At 64.2% G+C, this 22,930-nt stretch overlaps 1 protein-coding gene across 13 annotated transcripts in view; it reads left to right on the top strand.

The window, feature by feature from the left end:
* Positions 1-22,930, top strand: part of SLC4A2 (solute carrier family 4 member 2) — a 109,250-nt gene that overhangs the window by 74,298 nt on the left and 12,022 nt on the right. For 11 of the 13 annotated variants that reach the window (XM_037891495.2, XM_037891498.2, XM_037891494.2 and 8 more), the window contains 16 exons: positions 4,008-4,173; positions 4,484-4,701; positions 4,859-4,980; positions 5,163-5,389; positions 6,043-6,179; positions 6,521-6,701; positions 6,824-6,959; positions 7,469-7,649; positions 14,459-14,573; positions 14,759-14,943; positions 17,336-17,561; positions 19,247-19,468; positions 19,842-19,990; positions 20,847-21,041; positions 21,705-21,938; positions 22,358-22,447. In XM_037891495.2, coding sequence (XP_037747423.1) covers positions 4,008-4,173; positions 4,484-4,701; positions 4,859-4,980; positions 5,163-5,389; positions 6,043-6,179; positions 6,521-6,701; positions 6,824-6,959; positions 7,469-7,649; positions 14,459-14,573; positions 14,759-14,943; positions 17,336-17,561; positions 19,247-19,468; positions 19,842-19,990; positions 20,847-21,041; positions 21,705-21,938; positions 22,358-22,447 — 2,784 coding nt within the window. Of the gene's footprint in view, positions 1-4,007; positions 4,174-4,483; positions 4,702-4,858; positions 4,981-5,162; positions 5,390-6,042; positions 6,180-6,520; positions 6,702-6,823; positions 6,960-7,468; positions 7,650-14,458; positions 14,574-14,758; positions 14,944-16,959; positions 16,970-17,335; positions 17,562-19,246; positions 19,469-19,841; positions 19,991-20,846; positions 21,042-21,704; positions 21,939-22,357; positions 22,448-22,930 lie in introns of all 13 variants that reach the window. The other 2 variants (XM_037891504.2, XM_037891506.2) reach the window with 2 other exon arrangements.

Below are 22,930 nucleotides of genomic sequence, written 5' to 3' on the forward strand. Positions count from 1 at the left end.
GAGCACTGGGGTGGGCTGGGCAGTCCAGATGTGGGGTAGGCAGTGGGGCTGGGGGCTTGGCTGGACAATGAGGATGTGGGGCAGGCAATGGGGTGGGCTGGGCAGTGAGGATGTGGGGCAGGGCTGTGGGGCTGGGGGAGGTTGGGGTTGCGGTGGGGACGGGGTCACTGAGCAGCTGGTTCAGGACGGCAGGGGTTGTTCCGGGTCAGGGCGGGGGTTGGATGGGGAGAGGTCGGGGGTCACAGTGGGGTGAGGCAGGGAGGTTGGGGTCACGGCGGGGATGGGGTGGGGATGTCAGGGGTCACAGTGGGGTGGGTTGGGGAGAGGTTGGTGTCACGGCGCCGATGGGGTGGAGATGTTAGGTGGGATGGAGAGGTCTGGGGTCGCAGTGGGGTGGGGCAGGGAGGTCTGAGGATGCGGTGGGGGTGGGTTGGGGAGAGGTCAGGGGTCACGGCGGGGGTGGGGGGATGTCTGGGGTCACAATGGGGTGGGTTGGGGAGAGGTTGGTGTCACGGCGCCGATGGGGTGGAGATGTTGGGGGTCGCAGTGGGGTGGGGCAGGGAGTTCTGGGGACACAGCGGGGGTGGGTTGGGGAGAGGTCGGGTGTCATGGTAGGGATGGGGTAGGGATGTTGGGGGTCACAGTGGGGTGGGGCAGGGAGGTCTGGGGTAATGGCGGGAAAGGGGCGGGGAGGTTGTGGGACACAGTGGGGTGGGGCAGAGAGGTCTGAGGATGCGGTGGGGGTGGGTTGGGGAGAGGTCAGGGGTCACGGCAGGGGTTGGGGGGATGTCTGGGGTCACAGTGGGGTGGGGCAGGGAGGCCTGGGGACATGGTGGGGTTGGGTTGGGGAGAGGTCGGGGTGAATGTGGGGCGGCAGGGTGGGGAGGCAGGAGGGGTCACAGTGAGGTGGGGCAGGGAGGTCTGGGGACGTGGTGGGGGTGGGTTGGGGAGAGGTCAGGGGTTATGGCTGGGGTGGGCTAGGGATGTCGGGGGTCGCAGTGGGGTGAGGCAGGGAGGTCTGGGGACGTGGTGGGGTGGGGTAGGGATGGCGGGGAGGGAGGGGTGAATGTGGCGCGGCAGGGTGGGGAGGCAGGAGGGGTCACAGTGGGGTGGGGCAGGGAGGTCTGGGGACGTGGTGGGGGTGGGTTGGGGAGAGGTTGGGGTCACGGCACGGGTTGGGGGGATGTCTGGGGTCACAGTGGGGTGGGGCACGGAGGTCTGGGGACGTGGTGGGGTTGGGTTGGGGAGAGGTCAGGGGTTATGGCTGGGTGGGATAGGGATGTCGGGGGTCGCAGTGGGATGAGGCAGGGAGGTCTGGGGACGTGGTGGGGTGGGGTGGGGATGGCGGGGAGGGAGGGGTGAATGTGGGGTCACGGCAGGGTGGGGAGGCGGGAGGGGCTGCACGTCAGGCTCTCGTGGGGACAGCAATGGGGTGGGGGCAGCGCCGGCGGGCTGGGGGCACTGCCTTCCCCCCACAGCCCCTCTGCACCCCTCTTTGGAAAGGGCCATGTCCCGGGGCAGATGCTCCCTCCAGGGCTGGGGGTGGGGCCAGGACCCACAGCTGCTTCCTCCCTTGGCTAGTGCCCATGCCAGGCCTCAGGAGAAGGGGGCACCTGCCCCCAGCACTGCACCCCTAGGTGAAGGGGGACCTGACCCCCCCCTGCACCCCTGGGTGAAGGGGGGCCTGCCCCTGCCAGCACAGCACCCCTGGGAGAAGGGGGACCTGACCCCCCACTGCACCCCTGGGAGAAGTGGGGGCCTGCTCCCTAGCACAGCACCCCTGGGAGAAGGGGGACCTGGCCCCGCATAGCGCAGCATAGCCGGGGAGAGCGGGGCCCTGCAGTCAGGCCCCCAGTGGGGTGGGGGGCTCTAGGGGCCCCTCTCCGGCCCCATGGGGGCGGGGGAGTCCCGAGGCAGGCGTGGGACTCACCCGGAGATGCTCTTGGCGAGCCCGGGGAGAGCCGCTCCCGCGCAGAGGGCACCTTCAGGCGTGTGCCGGAGCTGGCGGCCGGCGGCCCCGGCGCGGGGAGCCTCCGTCAATATTTGGAGTGGCACCGAGGGAAGGAGCCGCCTGTCGCCTCCCGCTGCTCCCGTCCCTCCCGCGGCCGCGACCTTCCCGGGTCGGCAGAGCCCCATAAAGCTCAGCGCCGGCTGCCTGGCTGGCGGGGCCGGAGCGGGGCGCAGGGAGCAGCAGCAGCCCCTCAGCCCCTGTCCCCACGCTGCCCGGCGGCCCCCCCATGGCTCAGGTAGGAGGGGGCAGGGCCCCCCGGCCGCAGTGCGGGGGGCAGCCACCTCCGGCAGGGGGTGCGGCAGCCTGAGCCACACGAGCTGGGCTGGGGGGTGGAGGGGAGAGGAGATGCGGGGCTCCATCGTGGGGGGAGAACGAGACGCAGGGCTCCATCGCTGCGGGGATTGGAGGAGAGATGAGACGCAGGGCTCCATCACTGGGGGTTGGGGGGCTGGAGGGGAGAGGAGACGTGGGGCTCAGTGGCTGGGGGAGCGGAGGGGGAGACAAGACATGTGGGGCTTGGTCACCAAGGGAGGAGGGGAGAGGAGACGTGGGGCTCGGTCGCTGAGGGAGGAGGGGAGAGGAGACGTGGGGCTCGGTCGCTGAAGGAGGAGGGGAGAGGAGACGTGGGGCTCGGTCGCCGAGGGAGGAGGGGAGAGGAGACGTGGGGCTCAGTGGCTGGGGGAGCGGAGGGGGAGACAAGACATGTGGGGCTTGGTCGCCAAGGGAGGAGGGAAGAGGAGACGTGTGGGGCTCGGTCGCTGTGTGGGGCAGAGGGGGAGACGAGATGTGTGGGGCTCGGTCGCCGAGGGAGGAGGGAAGAGGAGACACGTGGGGCTCGGTGGCTGGGGGGGGTGGAGCGGGAGACGAGACATGTGGGGCTCGGTCATCGAGGGAGGAGGGGAGAGGAGACACGTGGGGCTTGGTTGCTGAGAGAGGAGGGGAGAGGAGACGTAGGGCTCAGTGGCTGGGGGCGGGGCGGAGGGGGAGACGAGACATGTGGGGCTCGGTCGCCGAGGGAGGAGGGGAGAGGAGACGTGTGGGTCTCGGTCGCCGAGGGAGGAGGGGAGAGGAGACGTGTGGGGCTCGGTCGCTGTGTGGGGCAGAGGGGGAGACGAGATGTGTGGAGCTCGGTCGCTGAGGGAGGAAGGGAGAGGAGACATGTGGGGCTTGGTCGCCGAGGGAGGAGGGGAGAGGAGATGCAGGGCTCGGTCGCCGGGGGGTGGGCAGACGGGGAGAGGAAACCTGTGGGGCTCCATCACTGGGTTGGGGGTTGCTGCCCCAGTATGGCGGGCTGAGCGGGGAGCAATGCTGCAGCCAGCCCCCCAGGTCCCCCCGGAGGGCAGAGACCTGCGGTCCCTCCTGCCGGGACTCCGGGGCACGAGGGCCCAGCCCTGCGTTGTGGGGTCCAGAGGGGAGCTGGGGTGTCAGGCCCCCCCGGGGCACTGATCCCCCCCTCCCCCCCCCCGGGCCAGGCCAATCTCTGCCTGGCTGGGATGGAGCCGGTCACCGCCCCGCTCTGGGCCCCCACCGCACAGGGACTCCAAACCCCCGGGCAGGGCAGGCTCTTCGGGCTGCCTCGTGGGGCAGCGTCCGCTGGGCATGGCACCCCGGGTGCCAGCTGTGTGGAGCGTGTGACCGGCCTGGCTTCAGTGCAGCCGGCACTGGGCCGTGACCCCTCGGGGCCTGAGCAGGGGCTGGGGCTGGGGCTGGGGCTGGCTGGGGAGTACTTGGAAGGGAGACTCAGCAGGGCAGCCAGGCTGCTGCAGGGGACGCTGGGCTGGACAGGCTCTTGCCCGGCAGTGCTGGCCTCAATGCCCCAGTGCCGTGCGAGAGGCGCTGGGCTGCGGGGCGGGGGCTTGGCAGGGGCGCGGGCTGTGGGGCGGGGGCTCGGCAGGGGGTGGGGGCTGCGGGGAGAGGGTTGGGGGCTCGGCCGGGGGCGGTCGCGGCGGGGCTGTGGCGCTGATCCGGGGCATCTCTCGGCCCTGCGTTTCCCCAGCCGGAGGCGGAGGCCCTGGGCCCCAGCTCGCCCACGGCGGTGGAGGAGGAGGAGACTGACCTGAACAAGACGCTGGGGGTGGAGCGCTTCGAGGAGATCCTGCACGACTCGCACCCGCGCAACGGGGAGGAGGCCGGCCGCAGCTACAGCGAGGAGGACTTTGAGTGTGAGCGAGGGCGGGGAGGGCCAGGGCAGGGGCTCCGGGGCCAGCGCAGGGGCAGGGCGCAGAGGACACGGCCCCTGGGGGCGGCCCCAGGCCAGTTCATTGGCTCCTGGGCGCCGGTGGGGAGATGCTCCGGCCTGGCGGCACCGTGGGGCACCTGGGCCACGCTAGTGCCGGGCGGGTGGCTGACGGCGTGTGGGTGCTGTGGAGGTGGGGGCAGCCCGGGGGCATGGTGTGGCGAGGCGGGGAGGCAGGCAGGGTCTGGCCCCAGCTCGGTGCCCATGCCCATGCCCATGCCTTCTGTTCCTCCCAGATCACCGCCAGTCGTCCCACCACATTCACCACCCCCTCTCCACGCACCTGCCCCCTGACGCCCGCAGGAAGAAGGGGGGGCAGAAGGGCAAGAAGAAGCGGCGCCGGGCATCCGTTCCAGGGGAGACTCCCACCATCGAGGAGGCGGAGGAGTATGAGGATGACACCTGTGACACGGAGCCAGAGCGGTCGGCCGAGGACCTGCAAGGGGGGATCCAGGTACAGGGCTGGGGGCCCAGCAGGGAGCGGGAGGGGTCAGCTGGAGCAGCGAGGGGGGCCCAGAGGAGGGGCTCTGGCGGCCAGGGCTGGGGCCACGAGGGCAGGGCCCCCAGACCCTGCTGTCGCCGCCGGTGCCCCAAGCCGTGTCCCTTCTCAGTTCTTCTTGCAGGAGGACGAGGCTGCCGAGCGCCACCCAGAGGAGCCCACAACCCCGACGTCTCTGCCGAGCTCCCCCATGGAGCTGGTGGGGGCTGTGTTTACGGACCCCAAGGGGGCTGGGTGAGTGAGCGTCTGGGGACCGGCTGCACGGAGCAGAGCGGCAGGGGTCTTGGCACAGGGGCATCTGGGCGCTGGGGCTCAAGGGCTCCTCGGCCGCTCGCGGTGGGGCTGGGCACTGCCCCAGGGGGCTGGTGGCAGGGCCCGGCCCGGGACCCCAGCTCTGAGGCCGGTGTCTGTTCCAGCCCCAGGGCCGAGGAGGACCGTGGGCCCGACGGGCCCAGTGCAGACGAGCCCGGCTGCCCAGGCCGCCCCGTTGCCAAGTCCCAGCCGGGGCACCGGAGCTACAACCTGAACGAGAGGCGGCGCATTGGCAGCATGACGGGAGTGGAGCAGGCCCAGTACCAGAAGGTGCCCACGGATGAATCGGAGGCCCAGACCCTGGCCTCGGCTGACCTGGACTACATGAAGAGTGAGTGCCCTGGCCCTGGCCAGGGAGGAGGGGCGTGGGCCGGGGACATGGCCCCGAGCTGATCTGTGTGGATGGTGCAGCATTGGGGCACCAGCTGTGTAGGGCAGGGACTGTCTCTGGACTGGGTGTGTTCAGCCCCTGGCATTGAGAGGTGCTGGGGTGGGGTGGGCTCGTGGGCGCGATGGGAATACAATCAGAGGAGCTCCTCGCCAAGCCAGGCCAGGGGGAGCCACCCGCAGGCTGCGTGTCACCGGTACCCTGGGGGCCCAGGCTTCCTGGGGGGGCCCCACAGCCTGGCGCTCCCCCCCACTCTGACTGAGCCTCCCTGGTGGATCCCCTGTGCTGGGCCAGGGAAACTTGCTGCCCCCCTGTACACCCCGCCCCACACATTGCACTCATGCAGCACAGACAGGATGCCTCACACCGCGGCCTGGGGCAGCCGCTGGGCAGCTCTGCAGTGTTTCCCCTGCAGGAGCTGGGCCTGGAGCCAGCCGGACAGCTGGGGCAGGTGTGCGATCCCACATGCCCCTCCCGCCGGCGGGCAGTGACCAGCGGCTCCCTCGCCTGCGCCAGCAGGAGGAGAAGCTGCGGCGGAGAAATGCCTCCAGCTTCCCCCCGCGCCAGGCTCAGCACCGCTGCCTGTCTCCCCGCAGGCCACAGGTTCGAGGACGTGCCTGGGGTCCGACGGCACCTGGTCCGCAAGAGCGCCAAGGGCCAAGTCGTGCACGTCAGCAAAGGCCACGCGGAGCCGAGCGCCCGGCACAGGAAACACGACCGGCAGCCGCACGAGGTGACTGGGGTGGGGCCACGGGGGCAGGGGATGGGGGTCGGGGGGGATGGGCACCATGAGGGCCAGGGGATGGGGGTTGCAGGGGCCGGGGTGCATGGTGGGGCAGGGGCTGGGGAATGGAGTGCCATGGGGGGAAGGGGAAAGGTTTGGGGTCCATGGGGGGGCAGGGGCTGGGGGCTGGGCACCGTGGGGGCCGGGCTGTGGGCTGGGATCCGTGCAGGGGCTGGAGTACATGGGCAGGGGCTGGGGGACGGGCACCAGGGGCATAGGGTCTGGCAGCCATCCAAGGGGACCCCAGCCCCACCCCCTGAGTCCCGCGGACCCTGCCTCTGCCCCGGCAGGTCTTTGTGGAGCTGAACGAGCTGGTGGTGGACAAGAACCAGGAGCTGCAGTGGAAGGAGACAGCGCGCTGGATCAAATTCGAGGAAGATGTGGAGGAGGAGACCGATCGCTGGGGCAAGCCCCATGTGGCCTCCTTGAGCTTCCGCAGCCTGCTGGAGCTGCGCAAGACCCTCTCCCATGGTAGGTGGGAGGGGCGCAGCCAGGGGTGGGAGGTCCCGGCCAGGCCTGGCTGCGGCTCGGGCGGATGGATAGAGCGGGGTGGCACCTCGGCCTCTCTGCTTAGCCCTCGGCTCTGCCCCCAGGGGCCGTGCTCCTGGACCTGGACCAGAAGACGTTGCCGGGGGTGGCGCACCAGGTGGTGGAGCAGATGATCATCTCAGACCAGATCCGGGCTGAGGACCGCGCCAACGTACTGCGGGCACTGCTGCTAAAGCACAGGTGAACTGCCCGCGCGCCCTGGGTCCTGGAGAGGGAATCGCCCCAGGCTAGCGCCATGCGGCTGCTCACTCCCTGCTGGGGCCTGGCGTGGTCTCTGGGGCCTGGGGGAGGGAGCCGTGTGCACACACCCAGCCCCCGGGGCCTCGAGCCAGGTGCCAGGGCCGCCAGACTGTCCCACTGGTGAGTGCCCGTTACCCTCCCGGGGCATCACTTGGGGAGAAGCCCAAGGCTGTGCTGGGGTGGTGGGTGCAGGCCCTTTGCCTCACCCGCACCCAGTCTGAGAGCAGGCTGCAGACACCTGCGGCCCGTCAGGGCCCTGGCTGGTTCGAGGGGGGCTCAGGGAGAAGGGAGGGGGAGGCGGCCCCCCGCTGAGGTCTGTGCTAGCGGGTGCTCCAGGAGACCCCGAGTCCCAGCGTGCAGCGCCCTGGCTGGCTGGAGAATGGCTGGCCGGGGCCCGGAGTCCCTGGCACGCGCAGGTGGCAGACCCTTCCCCTGGCTTCGTCCTGCAGCCACCCGAGTGACGAGAAGGATTTCTTCCCCCGCAACATCTCAGCCGGCAGCCTGGGCTCCCTGCTGGTCCATCACCACAGCGCCAACCACGTGGGCGAGGGCAGTGAGCCCACGGTCACCGAGCCCCTCATCGGCGCCCACCCTGCTGAACATGAGGCCAGGGTCGAGGTGGAGCGGGAGGTGAGTGGGGGCCTTGGTGCTGCACGCCCGTGTACCCCCTTCCTGAGCCCCCAGCCCCCCCGGGCCCTCTTCTGCCTTCCTGAACCCCCAGGGCCCCTTGTCCGCCTTCCTGACCTCCCCGGGGCCCCTCATCCTCCTTCCTGAGCCTCACCCCCCACCCCAAGAGCTATTGCCCCCCTTTGCCCCCCTTGCCCCTCATCCTCCTTCCTGAGGCCCCTTGTCCCCTTTCCTGATCCACCCAACTGCCCTGTAATGATGCTGCCTTTGGCGGGACACTTCTGAGAGTGTCAATTCAGGACAAATTGCTTAGAGCAGGGCAGTTTCAGCCCCAAACTGGAGTTCCTTTACTATTAAGGCAAACCCAACCAGCCAGACAGAGAAGACTTTGGTTTTACTCTACTGGCTAGCCACAAGTCACACAAGCAATTCCCTTAGACACTCCCGTTTCCCAGTATCCCCACCAGGGCCACTCATTATGGGGACGAATGGTTATGAAAACCAATACCCCAGTAAAAGAAGAAAGGTTCTCTCAATCCTGAAGGAGCAAGCCCCAGACCCAGGTCAATATACAAGTCAGATCTTACCCAGAAATCACGCTGTTGCCAATCCTTTAGAATCTAAAATCTAAAGGTTTATTCATAAAAGGAAAAAGATAGAGATGAGAGCTAGAATGGGTTCAATGGAATCAATGACACACAGCAATGCAAAGTTCTTGGTTCAGGCTTGTAGCAGTGAAGGAATAAACGGCAGGTTCAAATCAAGTCTCTGGAGAATATCCCCAGCTGGGATGGGTCTTTCAGTCCTTGGTTCAAAGCTTCAGCGTAGCAAAGGCCCTCCAGAGGTAGGAAGCAGGACTGAAGACAAGATGGAGATGAGGCATCAGCCTTTTATAGACTTTTCCAGGTGTAAGAACCCCTCTGTGTTCTTACTGTGGAAAATTACAGCAGAATGGAGTTTGGAGTCACATGGGCAAGTCCCTGCATACTTTGCTGAATCGCAAGGCCTGTCTGCCTTCTCGCAATGGGTCAATGGTGTCGCTGATGGTTCTTAATGGGTCATCCAGCAGGCTGGGCAGAGCTGACACCAACTTGTTTGGGGTGGCACCCAGAAGCACAGCACACGTTTGAACTACAGACTGGGTAGAGCCAATATTCATAACTTTAACTACAAAAATGATACCCACATATAGATCGCATAATCATAACCAGCCAACTATAACTTGTCAAAGGGCAGGTCTTCACTACCCACCCGGATCGGCAGGTAGTGATGGATCTTTAGGGGATTGATTTATCGCGTCTCGTCTAGATGTGATAAATCAATCCCCGAACACGCTTCCCGTCGACTTGCCGACGTCCTCATGGCCAGGTAAGTCGACCTAAGGTACGCCGACTTCAGCTCTGCTATTCGCGTAGCTGAAAGTTGGGTATCTTAGGTCGCTCCTCCCCCCCCCCCCAGTGTAGACTGGGCATAGACACCTTATTTGACCCCCCTTATACAAGATTTGGTGCCACGACAGGACTTTGGTTGCAACAATGATCTATACGGTCCCAGCTTATGTCAATAACATCACACTCCCATAGAGCAGTTCAAAGGGAGCGAACTCTGTAGACTCTTGGGGCACACTCCTGTATGCGTATAATAGATCCAGCAGCATAACTTCCCTGTCATTCTGGTGTCTATCCACGTACATCTTCAACACAGACTTCAGGGTCCCATTGAACCTTTCCACCAGACCATTAGTTTGGGGGTGGTAGGGAGCAGCTTTCACGTGCTTCACACCACATAACTCCCACAACTGCTTGAAAAGTACAGACATAAAATTAGAGGCACAGTCAGACAATATTTCCTTGGGAAAACCCGCCATGCTAAAAAGAGAGAACAAGGCCGTTGCCACTGTCTCTGCCTCAATATTATACAATGCGACAGCCTCAGCGTATCTGGTAGCAAAATCTACCAGCACAAGGATGTATTTCTTCCCATTCCTGGAAGGTTTGGGAGTGGTCCCACAATATCCACACCCTGGCAAAAGCCTCCCCAATAATGGGCAGAGGCTGGAGGGGTACCTTGCTAGGCCCCCTTAACCCCTTATGCTTCTGGCACAGTTCACAGCTCCTGCAATACTCTCAATGACCTAAAGAACTTCAATAAATCAATCACTGCGATAACTCTCAGGTACCACAAGCTGTTTGCCAACTCCTGTTTGGGAATGCTTCCTTCCCCTAGGAGGCTCCCTATACAACAGCATGAAAAACCTGCCTCTCTTCACTAGCTGGGATTTGACTTTGAGCATCATTCCTGGCTCTCTCTAGTGATACATCACTCCGCTGGGCCATAATGAATTCCTTCTGGGTTTCATTTGAATTCAGAACGACCTCCGATATCTCAGACAAATCCTCGCCTGACTCGGCCTGAGAGACACTCTGTCTGTTTGCAGTCCCCCTCACTACCATCAGTTAGGGTATCTGCCACAGACCCAAACTCTCTTTGCGACCTGGTTACCACATTAACTCGGCCAGGCACCTTCAGTAGGTTATTTCCTAACAAAACATCAGCTGGAATTAAATCCCGGACAGCAGCCTTCACATCCCCTTTATGGCCATCCCACGCACGGTGGATTCTAGCCATCAGCAGGTCCACAGAGTTTTCAGATCAAGCCACTGCCGTCACATACTCCCCTGGCAACATGTCCTCTGGCTTCACCAGATGTGCCTTAGCTAGAGTCACATCAGAGCCAGTATCTCGCCACCCCGTGCATTGAACACCATTGACCTTTGCGTTCTTAATAAATCGCTCACTCCCCTGCCATGCCTCAGTCCCGACATAACTGGTGAGCTCATCACCTCCTCCCAACCACTGGAGACTACGGGGCTGGCTTGCCCCTGGACTCAAGGTGGTGCTGTTGTGGCTTGGGTCAGCCTGGGGGCTCAGAGTAATGGAGCAGGCATTTACCGTGGCTTTTGGGGTTGGTGGTTTTGGGCTGGCCTTCAGGGCCAGGCAGTCTGGTTTCATGTGGCCAAGCACACCACAGTGATAGCATTTAACCTGTTTATTCTTGGGGTGAGAGTTCCTACCCTCTGGGCCCCCATGAGCTCCTTTATAAGAGTCAGGGCCTGGTTTCCTTTTAAATCCTTCCCTTCTCTTGAACTGGGGAGAATGGTGATTAATTTCCCCCTGGGGTTTATACCCTTCCCAAGCCCTGTTTTGGGTATGGGCATCTGCAAATTCTGCAGCTTGTAGGACTGACTCAGGGTCCCTATCACACACAGCTGCTCTCACCTGGTCAGGCACGATGTCTAAGAATTGTTCCAAAGTTATTAACTCCAGCAGTTTTTCAAAACTCCCATGCGCCTTTGCTCCCACAACCCACTTTTTAACAAAACCCATCAGCTTATGAGCGCATTCTACAAAAGTACCATCATTACACATTTTAAACTTTCTAAACTTAACCCGGTAAGACTCAGGGGTGACCTTGAATCGCCTTAACACAGAATTTTTAAACAGCACATAATCTAAGGCTTCTTGTTCCCTTAATTCATTTAATACTTCCCTGGCTTTTCCAGTCAATTTGGTCAGCAGGACAGGCATTTGCTACTCATCTGGGATCCCCTGCAGAGCACATAGATGTTCAAAGGTAGACAGAAACTCCGCTATGTCTTCAGTATCTTTGTAAATGGGACAGATCCTTTCCCAGTTTCTTTCATTATGGCAGGGAAGTGAAGTACCAGGTGGCGATGACTTTCTCTGCTCTTCCAATACTTGGAGCTGAAGTCTGGCCATCTCCTGTTGCATCTGGCGAGTTTTCTCCTCAGCAGCCAGCAGCTCCAGATGCCCCCTAAGAGCCCGTTCCTCTCTCTCATCAGCCTCTCTTTCCAATTTAGCATTTCTTCCTTAGCTTCTTTCTGTCTCTCAGCAGCTTCTCTTTCCAATTCAGCATGCTTTTGCTTTTCCAGCAATCAAATATCTGGTAGTTTCTGTTTATGCTCAAGTTGCAGTTTATTTGCTGCCTTTCGCATTCCAATTGCTTCTGCAGCTTCTGTAGCGTCAGGTAAGGGCTGTGCTCCTGCCTCCTGATCGCTGGCCATTAACCGATTTCTCAGTTCTTGATTTGTAGCTTTCTTTCTAAAGCTGATCCCCTTTTCTGAACACAAACCTTTCCCGGCTTTTCTGCCAAGGCCTCATAGGCTCTTTGCTCGTCCATTGCAACTGCTCTTTAACCAACCCAACTCTCAACACCAACATTCAGATTTGGACGCGTGGGGCTCTGCCCCAAAGCTGAATTGACCTGGTTCTGTGGGTCCAAGCGTGACTACGCCACCGTGACAGTGCTGCCTTTGGCGGGACACAACTGAGCCAATCAATTCAGGACAAATTGCTTAGAGCAGGGAAGTCACAGCCCAAAGCTGGGTGTCCTTTATTACTAAGGCAATCTCAGCCAGCCAAACAGAGATGAGTTTGGTCTCACCCCACTGGCTAACCAGAAGTCACACAAGCAATTCCCTTAGACGCTCCAGTTTCCCAGTATCCCCACCAGCGCCACTCGTTATGGGGACGAATGGTTATGAAAACCAACACCCCAGTAAAAGAAAAAAGGTTCTCTCGATCCCAAAGGACCAAGCCCCAGACCCAAGTCAATATACCAGTCAGATCTTACCCACAAATCACGCTGTTGCCAATCCTTTAGAATCTAAAATCTAAAGGTTTATTCATAAAAGGAAAAAGATAGAGATGAGAGCTAGAATGGGTTAAACGGAATCAATGACACACAGCAATGGCAAAGTTCTTGGTTCAGGCTTGTAGCAGTGAAGGAATAAACGGCAGGTTCAAATCAAGTCTCTGGAGAATATCCCCAGCTGGGATGGGTCATTCAGTCCTTTGTTCAGAGCTTCAGTTTGTAGCAATGTTCCTCCAGAGGTCAGAAGGAGGATTGAAGACCAAATGGAGGAGATGCAGCTGCCTTTTATACTCTCTCTCGTGGGTGGAAACCCCTTGGTTCTCCTGTGTAAGATCACAGCAACAAGATGGAGTTTGGAGTCACATGGGCAAGTCACATGTCCATGCATGACTCAGTTCTTTACAGGCGGACACCATTGTTTACATGTTAGTTCGAATGTTCCCAGGAAAGCTCAGATGTGGATTGGCGTCTCCCAAAGTCCATTGTGCGTTAAGTGTTTCTTGATTGGGCACTTACTGAGAATAGGTTTCAGAGTAGCAGCCGTGTTAGTCTGTATTCGCAAAAAGAAAAGGAGGACTTGTGGCACCTTAGAGACTAACCAATTTATTTGAGCATAAGCTTTCGTGAGCTACAGCTCACTTCATCGAATGCAGTGAGCTGTAGCTCATGAAAGCTTATGCTCAAATAAATTGGTTAGTCTCTAAGGTGCCACAAGTACTCCTTTTCTTTTTGCGAACCTCTCCATAGACACCTTACACGACAATCTTTGTACAATATTTGCTGCAAATATATACCAGTGTCTGGAACAATGATCTGTACAGTCACAGATTATGTCAGTAACATCACATGCCCCCCTGGGGCACGTTGTCTCCTTTCCTCAACAGTTTTCACAGCGGAGAGAGGTAAATAGTGGGGTCCCCCAGGGATCTGTCCTGGGACCAGGGCTGGCCAGCAGACTAAATTTGCAGATGTTACAAAACTACTCAAGATAGTTAAGTCCAAATCAGACTGCGAAGAGCTACAAAAGGATCTTTCCAAAGTGGGTGACTGGGCAACAAAATGGCAGATGAAATTCAATGTTGATAAATGCAACATTGGAAAACATAATCCCAACTCTACATATAAAATGATGGGGTCTCAATTAGCTGTTACCACTCAAGAAAGAGATCTTGGAGTCAGTGTGGATAGTTCTTTGAAAACAGCCACTCAATGTGCAGCGGGAGTCAAAAAAGCGAACAGAATGCTGGGAATCATTAAGAAAGGGATAGATAATAAGACAGAAAATATCATATAGCCTCTATATAAATCCATGGTATGGCCACATCTTGAATACTGTGTGCAGATATGGTCGCCCCATCTCAAAACAGATATATTGGAATTGGAAAAGGTTCAGAAAAGGGCAACAAAAATGATTAGGGGTCTGGAATGGCTTCTGTATGAAGAGAGATTAATAAGACTGGGACTTTTCAGCTCGGAGAAAAGACAACTAAGAGGGGATATGATAGAGGTCTATAAAATCACGACTGTTGTGGAGAAGGTAAACAAGAAAGTGTTATTTACTCCTTCCCATAATACAAGAACTAGGGGTCACCCAATGAAATTAACAGGTAGCAGGTTTAAAACAAACAAAAGGAAGTATTTCTTCACACAATGCACAGTCAACCTGTGGAACTCCTTGCCAGAGGATGTTGTGAAGGCCAGGACTGTAACAGGGTTAAAAAAAGAGCTAGATAAGTTCATGGAGGATAGGTCCCTCAATGGCTATTAGCCAGGATGGGCAGGGATGGTGTCCCTAGCCTCTGTTTGCCAGACGCTGGGAATGGGTGACGGGTGGATCACTTGATGATGACCTGTTCTGTTCATTCCCTCTGGGGCACCTGGCATTGGCCGCTGTCAGAAGACCTGTCTGACCCAGCCTGGCTTCTCTTATGTTCTTAACCACCCAGCCCACCCCCGGGCCTTTTGTCCCCCTTCCTGAGCACCCCGCCCCAGGGAGCTCTTGCCCCTGTTTACCTTAACTCTGACACCCTGTCCCCACTCCGGACTCTGCCCAAGACCCCTGGGCCCTTGGCTTGGTGGCTCGGCTCCCACCCCATGGCGGGGTTTTTACCTGGTGTTCCCTGTTCCTGTCTCACAGCGAGAGAGCCTGACCCCGGCACCCCCAGCTGGCATCACGAGGTCGAAGTCGAAGCATGAGCTGAAGCTGCTGGAGAAGATCCCGGAAAACGCAGAGGCCACGGTGGTGCTTGTGGGTAAGGGCAGGTGGGGCTGGCTGGGCAGAGGGGCAGAGGGGCCCAGGGCCGAGGCTGTGCCGAGCCCGCTGGCCAATGGGGGGCAGGGTTGGACGTGGCAGCCAGGCCCTTCTGCGGGCGAGTGTTGGCTCGGCTCCCCCTTGCTGGGGGCCGCCAGTGAGCGCTGACTGGCCTGTGGCCCGCAGGCTGCGTGGAGTTCCTGGACCAGCCCACCATGGCCTTCGTGCGGCTGCAAGCGGCCGTGGAGCTGGACTCAGTGCTGGAGGTGCCCATCCCCGTCCGCTTCCTCTTCGTGCTGCTGGGGCCCAGCAGCGCCAACATGGACTACCACGAGATCGGGCGCTCCATCTCCACCCTCATGTCCGACAAGGTAACTCCCCCCGCCCCGCCTGCCGGCTCCCCCTCCTCCTCCCCCCCGGCTCCATCTCCGCCCTCATGTCCGACAAGGTAACTCCCCCCGCCCCGCCTGCCGGCTCCCCCTCCTCCTCCCCCCCGGCTCCATCTCCACCCTCATGTCCGACAAGGTAACTCCCCCCGCCCCGCCTGCCGGCTCCCCCTCCTCCTCCCCCCCTGGCTCCATCTCCGCCCTCATGTCCGACAAGGTAACTCCCCCCGCCTGCCGGCTGCTCCCCCCCAGCTCCATCTCCACCCTCATGTCCGACAAGGTAACCCCCCCCGCCTGCTGGCTCCCCCCCGGCTCCATCTCCACCCTCATGTCCGACAAGGTAACTCCCCCCGCCCCGCCTGCCGGCTCCCCCTCCTCCTCCCCCCCGGCTCCATCTCCGCCCTCATGTCCGACAAGGTAACTGCCCCCGCCTGCCGGCTGCTCCCCCCCAGCTCCATCTCCACCCTCATGTCCGACAAGGTAACCCCCCCCCGCCTGCTGGCTCCCCCCCTGCCTGCCGGCTGCTCCCCCCGGCTCCATCTCCACCCTCATGTCCGACAAGGTAACTCCCCCCGCCCCGCCTGCCGGCTCCCCCTCCTCCTCCCCCCCGGCTCCATCTCCGCCCTCATGTCCGACAAGGTAACTCCCCCCACCTGCCGGCTGCTCCCCCCCGGCTCCATCTCCACCCTCATGTCCGACAAGGTAACTCCCCCTGCCTGCCGGCTCCCCCCCTGCCTGCCGGCTGCTCCCCCCCGGCTCCATCTCCACCCTCATGTCCGACAAGGTAACTCCCCCCGCCTGCTGGCTCCCCCCCTGCCTGCCGGCTGCTCCCCCCGGCTCCATCTCCACCCTCATGTCCGACAAGGTAACTCCCCCTGCCTGCTGGCTCCCCCCCTGCCTGCCGGCTGCTCCCCCCCGGCTCCATCTCCACCCTCATGTCCGACAAGGTAACGCCCCCGCCTGCCGGCTCCCCCCCTGCCTGCCGGCTGCTCCCCCCCCGGCTCCATCTCCACCCTCATGTCCGACAAGGTAACCCCCCCTGCCTGCCGGCTCCCCCCTGCCTGCCGGCTGCTCCCCCCCCGGCTCCGTCTCCACCCTCATGTCCGACAAGGTAACTCCCCCCTGCCTGCCGGCTGCTCCCCCCCGGCTCCATCTCCACCCTCATGTCCGACAAGGTAACTCCCCCTGCCTGCCGGCTCCCCCCCTGCCTGCCGGCTGCTCCCCCCCGGCTCCATCTCCACCCTCATGTCCGACAAGGTAACCCCCCCTGCCTGCTGGCTCCCCCCCTGCCTGCCGGCTGCTCCCCCCCGGCTCCATCTCCACCCTCATGTCCGACAAGGTAACCCCCCCTGCCTGCCGGCTCCCCCCCTGCCTGCCGGCTGCTCCCCCCCGGCTCCATCTCCACCCTCATGTCCGACAAGGTAACTCCCCCCGCCCCGCCTGCCGGCTCCCCCTCTGCCCTCCTGGCTCCTCCCCCCCGGCTCCATCTCCACCCTCATGTCCGACAAGGTAACCCCCTTGCCTGCTGGCTCCCCCCCTGCCTGCCGGCTGCTCCCCCCCGGCTCCATCTCCACCCTCATGTCCGACAAGGTAACTCCCCCCGCCCCGCCTGCCGGCTCCCCCTCTGCCCTCCTGGCTCCTCCCCCCCGGCTCCATCTCCACCCTCATGTCCGACAAGGTAACCCCCTTGCCTGCTGGCTCCCCCCCTGCCTGCCGGCTGCTCCCCCCCGGCTCCATCTCCACCCTCATGTCCGACAAGGTAACTCCCCCCGCCCCGCCTGCCGGCTCCCCCTCTGCCCTCCTGGCTCCTCCCCCCCCTGCTCCATCTCCACCCTCATGTCTGACAAGGTAACCCCCCCTGCCTGCCGGCTCCCCCCCTGCCTGCCGGCTGCTCCCCCCGGCTCCATCTCCACCCTCATGTCCGACAAGGTAACCCCCCCCACCTGCCGGCTCCCCCCCTGCCTGCCGGCTGCTCCCCCCCGGCTCCATCTTCACCCTCATGTCCGACAAGGTAACCCCGACCCGGCCTGCCAGCTCCCCCCAGCCTGCCTGCTCCTCCCCCAGCCCTGGCTCCATCTCCACCTGCCGGCTCCCCTCTGGCCTGCCGGCTCTCCCCCAGCCCGGCCTGTTGTGGGGCCTCGACTCCCCCGCCCCAGTTCCATCTCGGCCTTTACCCTGATTGCAGGGTAGGGCCGTGGGTCCCAGGGCTCTGCCCCCACCCCTGGGGGTTCCTCTGGGCCCAGCCGTCTCCCACTTTCCTTCCTTGTGGGCTGGACACGTGGTCATCCTGCCCCAGGGCCCAGCCCCCCGAGGATCCGTGTTCTCCTGGCCCATGGCCAGCGCACGGCGCCTCTGACCCGGCAGGTTACCCCCCCAGCAATTCCACGAGGCGGCGTATCTGGCCGACGACCGGCATGACCTGCTCAGCGCCATCAATGAGTTCCTGGACTGCAGCGTGGTGCTGCCGCCCTCCGAGGTGCAGGGCGAGGAGCTGCTGCGCTCCGTGGCCCACTTCCAGCGCCAGATGCTCCAGAAGCGAGAGGAGCAGGAGCGCCGGCTGCTGCTGAGCACCATGCTGGAGCCCAAGTCGCCCGCAGAGAAAGGTACCGGGCCCAGGGCGGGGCCGGCGGCACCCCCCTGCCAGGCCCCATGGCGCGGGGCTGGGGTAGGGCTGCAGCTCCCTCTGCCCTGCCAGACCCCATGGTGCGGGGTTGGGGAAGGGCTGCAGCTCCCTCTGCCCTGCCAGGCCCCATGGTGCGGGGTTGGGGTAGGGCTGCAGCTCCCTCTGCCCTGCCAGACCCCATGGCGCGGGGCTGGGGTAGGGCTGCAGCTCCCTCTGCCCTGCCAGACCCCATGGTGCGGGGTTGGGGAAGGGCTGCAGCTCCCTCTGCCCTGCCAGGCCCCATGGCGCGGGGCTGGGGTAGGGCTGCAGCTCCCTCTGCCCTGCCAGGCCCCATGGTGCGGGGCTGGGGTAGGGCTGCAGCTCCCTCTGCCCTGCCAGGCCCCATGGCGCGGGGCTGGGGTAGGGCTGCAGCTCCCTCTGCCCTGCCAGGCCCCATGGCGCGGGGCTGGGGTAGGGCTGCAGCTCCCTCTGCCCTGCCAGACCCCATGGTGCGGGGCTGGGGTAGGGCTGCAGCTCCCTCTGCCCTGCCAGACCCCATGGTGCGGGGCTGGGGTAGGGCTGCAGCTCCCTCTGCCCTGCCAGGCCCCATGGCGCGGGGCTGGGGTAGGGCTGCAGCTCCCTCTGCCCTGCCAGGCCATGGCTTGGGGCTGGGGTGGGGCTGCAGCTCCCTCTGCCCTGCCAGACCCCATGGCGCGGGGCTGGGGTAGGGCTGCAGCTCCCTCTGCCCTGCCAGGCCCCATGGCGCGGGGCTGGGGTAGGGCTGCAGCTCCCTCTGCCCTGTTAGGCCATGGCATGGGGCTGGGGTGGGGCTGCAGCTCCCTCTGCCCTGCCAGGCCCCATGGCATGGGGCTAGGGTGGGGCTGCAGCTCCCTCTGCCCTGCCAGGCCCCATGGCGCGGGGCTGGGGTAGGGCTGCAGCTCCCTCTGCCCTGTTAGGCCATGGCATGGGGCTGGGGTGGGGCTGCAGCTCCCTCTGCCCTGCCAGACCCCATGGTGCGGGGTTGGGGTAGGGCTGCAGCTCCCTCTGCCCTGCCAGACCCCATGGCGCGGGGCTGGGGTGGGGCTGCAGCTCCCTCTGCCCTGCCAGACCCCATGGCATGGGGCTGGGGTGGGGCTGCAGCTCCCTCTGCCCTGCCAGACCCCATGGCGCGGGGCTGGGGTAGGGCTGCAGCTCCCTCTGCCCTGCCAGGCCATGGCTTGGGGCTGGGGTGGGGCTGCAGCTCCCTCTGCCCTGCCAGGCCCCATGGCGCGGGGCTGGGGTGGGGCTGCAGCTCCCTCTGCCCTGCCAGGCCCCATGGCGCGGGGCTGGGGTAGGGCTGCAGCTCCCTCTGCCCTGTTAGGCCATGGCATGGGGCTAGGGTGGGGCTGCAGCTCCCTCTGCCCTGTTAGGCCATGGCATGGGGCTAGGGTGGGGCTGCAGCTCCCTCTGCCCTGTTAGGCCATGGCATGGGGCTGGGGTGGGGCTGCAGCTCCCTCTGCCCTGTTAGGCCATGGCATGGGGCTGGGGTAGGGCTGCAGCTCCCTCTGCCCTGCCAGGCCCCATGGCGCGGGGCTGGGGTGGGGCTGGGGCTGGGACCGGGCAGGCGAGGCTCCCCCTGCCCTGCCAGGCCCCATGGCGGTGGGGCTGGGGCTGGGTGGGCACCTAACTGTCTGTCTGTGTGAGCAGCGCTGCTGAAGCTGAAGGTGGTGGAGGGGGAGGCAGAGGACGAGGACGACCCCCTGCGGCGCACGGGCCGGCCCTTCGGGGGGCTCGTCCGTGACGTGTGCCGGCGCTACCCCAAGTACCTGAGCGACTTCAGGGACAGCCTGAACCCGCAGTGCATCGCCGCCATCATCTTCATCTACTTCGCCGCCCTCTCGCCAGCCATCACCTTCGGGGGGCTGCTGGGTAAGGGCCGCGGGGTGGGGGGGCAGCTGGGAAAGAGCCGCCGGGGGGGGGGGCTGCTGCGTAAGAATCGCCCAGGGGGAGGCTCCTGGTTAAGGAGGACTGGGGGGAGGGGGGGCTGGGTAAGGGCCACGGGATGCGGTAGGTGTCATGCCCCTGCCTGTCTATTCTGGGAACACCTCCCAAGGGGGCAGGGGCTGGCCAGGGGGGACTTGGGGATCCCATGTAGCTGGGGGGGTCACTAGGGAAGGAGTCCGGGGCCTGATGCCACCAGCAGGGCGGCTGGATGGGGAGGGACGTGAGGCCCATTGCTGGGGGTGAGTGGGGAGGGGCTGGGGAGGGGTCGGTCTCCAGCGCTGAGCCCTCGCTCCCGCAGGGGAGAAGACCCAGAACCTGATCGGGGTGTCGGAGCTGATCATCTCCACGGCCGTGCAGGGCATCGTCTTCTGCCTGCTGGGCGCCCAGCCGCTGCTCGTCATCGGCTTCTCCGGGCCCCTGCTCGTCTTTGAAGAAGCTTTTTTCACAGTGAGTTCAGGACTCCTGGGAGGGCCCGAAGCCCCCCGTTACCCCCTGATAGCTCCCGGAGCCACCCGTTACCCTCCAGAATCCCCGAGAGCGGCTCAGAGCCCCCTGATAGCCCCCGGAGCCTCCCATTACCCCCAAAGCTCCCAGAACCCCCAGATAGCCCCTAGGAGCCCCCCATTACTCCCCAGAGCTCCCCACAATCCCCAGTAGCCTCCCAGAGCCTCCTGGAACCCCCAACATCCCCTGAGAGAACCCCCAGCAGCCCCCCAGAACTCCCTGATAGTCCCCCAGAAACCCTGTTTGTCCCCTAGAGCGCCCTGCTAGTTCTCTGGAGCCCCAATAATCTTGGCGCCCTCAGAGTCCCCTGCCTCTCCCTAAACTGACACCCCTCCCTATCCCCCCCCGAGGCTCCAACCTCCCCCACGGTCCCCTGTAGCCCTGTGAGACCTTCACGAACCCCCCCCCCAGCCTCCCAGCACCCCCACTTCCCCGGCAGCCTCCAGAGAGCCCCAGGTCCCAGGGGGTGTCTTGGAGAACCCCTCTGTGCAGGGCAGCGGCTGGGCACGGGGCTGGAGTCGGGGGTCGTGCTGGCTCCTGATGTCCTGTACCGTAACTCTGGAGCAGACCCACGGCTCAGGCTCCCTGCCAGCCCCAGAGACCCTGCCCCCCCCGCCCCTGCGCCCCCAGTGCTGCCTGTTCTTCCCCCAGCCTGCCCTGCCCCTCGATCCTCACCCCCCGCTCTGCTCCCCCTGCCCCTGGAACAGCGTCCCAGAGACCTTGCCTGGGGGGCAGGGAGGGGAGCCCTTGGCCAGAGGCGCGGAGCAGGCCCCCCTCACTGTGGGCTGTGCCCCGGCAGTTCTGCACGACCAACGGGTTGGAGTACCTGGTGGGGCGTGTGTGGATCGGCTTCTGGCTCATCCTCATCGTGCTGGTGATGGTGGCTGTGGAGGGCAGCATCCTGGTGCGCTTCGTATCCCGCTTCACCCAGGAGATCTTCGCCTTCCTCATCTCCCTCATCTTCATCTACGAGACCTTCTCCAAGCTGGCCAAGGTGAGAGCCTGCGCGGCTGAGCCCAGCCAGCCAAGGCCGGGGGGATCCCACGCTGGGGTGGACAGCCGGATCTGGAGTCGGCGGGGTGCGGGGGGGGTTGTGGGGGCTGGAGGGGGCGGGATATGGAGGGCTGGGCTGGCTGGAGTGGGCGAGACATGGGGTCTGGAGGGCGTGGGGGGTCTTGGGGGCTGGAGGGGGTGGGGGGCTGTCCTTGCCGGAGGGCCTGGGGGGCCGTGGGGGCTGGAGGGGGTGGGGCGTGGGGGGCCGTGGGGGCTGGAGGGGATGGGGTATGGGGGGCTGTCCTGGCTGGAGGGGGTGGGGCGTGGGAGGCCATCCTGGATGGAGGGGGTGGGGCATGGGGGGTGTCCTGGCTGGAGGGCATGGGGGGCCGTGGGGGTTGGAGGGGATGGGGCATGGGGGGCTGTCCTGGCTGGAGGGCGTGGGGGGCCGTGGGGGCTGGAGGGGATGGGGCATGGGGGGCTGTCCTGGCTGGAGGGCGTGGGGGGCCGTGGGGGCGGGAGGGGGTGGGGCGTGGGGGGCTGTCCTGGCTGGAGGGCGTGGGGGGCTGTGGGAGCTGGAGGGGGTGGGGCGTGGGGGGCTGTCCCGGCTGGAGGGCCTGGGGGGCTGTGGGCAGGGTCTCAGGCCCCCATGATCTCCTGGCAGATCTTCCAGGAGCACCCCCTGCACGGCTGCGGGCGGGCGAACGGGACGGGCGCAGAGGCGCTGGGCGGGGGCAATGGCACCGCGCCCCTGGGGAACGGGACGTGGGGCCGGGCCGGGCCGGCGGTGACAGGGCAGCCCAACACAGCCCTGCTCTCGCTGGTGCTCATGGCCGGCACCTTCTTCATCGCCTTCTTCCTGCGCAAGTTCAAGAACAGCCGCTTCTTCCCGGGTCGGGTATGTGGGCGGGGCAGCCGAGGGGCCGTGGGGGAGGCTGGGCATGGGGGGCTGGGGGAGAAGGGCTGGAGCAGAGCTGTGGGGTGGGAGGAAGGGGCAGGCTGGGGCAGAGCTGGGGGCAGGGTTTGCTGGGGGCAGGGAAGGGCAGAGCTGGGGGCTGGGTTCGCTGGAGGGTAGGGGGGCTGAGCCCGGGGCAGGGAGAGGTGCTGGGGGCAGGGAGGGGCAGATCTGGTGGCAGGCCCCTGCAGGTTGTGCCATGGCGGGAGCAGGGCTCCTGGGGGGCAGGCAGGGTTTGCTGGGGCAGGGCTCCTGGGGGGCAGGCAGGGTTTGCTGGGGCAGGGCTCCTGGGGGGCAGGCAGGGTTTGCTGGGGCAGGGCTCCTGGGGCCCGCCCTGGCCAGTGCTGACCCGCTCTCTGCAGATCCGTCGGGTGATCGGGGACTTCGGGGTGCCCATCGCCATCCTCATCATGGTGCTGGTGGATTTCAGCGTCCGGGACACGTACACGCAGGTCAGTGGGGCGGGGAGGGGCCTGCAGGCCCACAGCCCCGTGTCAGGGACCCACAGGCTCTGTGCTGTGCCTTGGCCTGCAGACACCCCCTGGGGGGACCCCTCAGCTGCCCTGCCTCCAGGGGTCCCCCTCTCCATGGAGCCTCAGGGCTCCAGCCCTCCTGCTGCCTCCCACAAGCTCTGCCCAGCGGGTCCCACTGAGCCGGGGGAGCCTCGTGCTCTCCGCGGGGACCAACACACCCAGCTAGGTCCGGCCCCGGCAGCAGGAGCCTTTCCCCCACAGCAGGTTGTCGACCCCCGGGACACCGCCCGGGAAGCCCGGAGGGCCAGCGGCTCAGCCCTGGTGCGGACTGGCCAAGCCTGGAGCTGGGGACCCGCCTGGTTCCGTCTCCCTGTCCCCGTGTCTGTACGCCCTGGGTGGAGCTGGCGTCCGCCAGCCTGGCCCTGTTCCCACAGGCACTGGCCGCCTTGGGTTCATCCCCGC

Source organism: Chelonia mydas, chromosome 2 (genome assembly GCF_015237465.2).
Source record: "Chelonia mydas isolate rCheMyd1 chromosome 2, rCheMyd1.pri.v2, whole genome shotgun sequence".
NCBI lineage: Eukaryota > Metazoa > Chordata > Testudines > Cheloniidae > Chelonia > Chelonia mydas.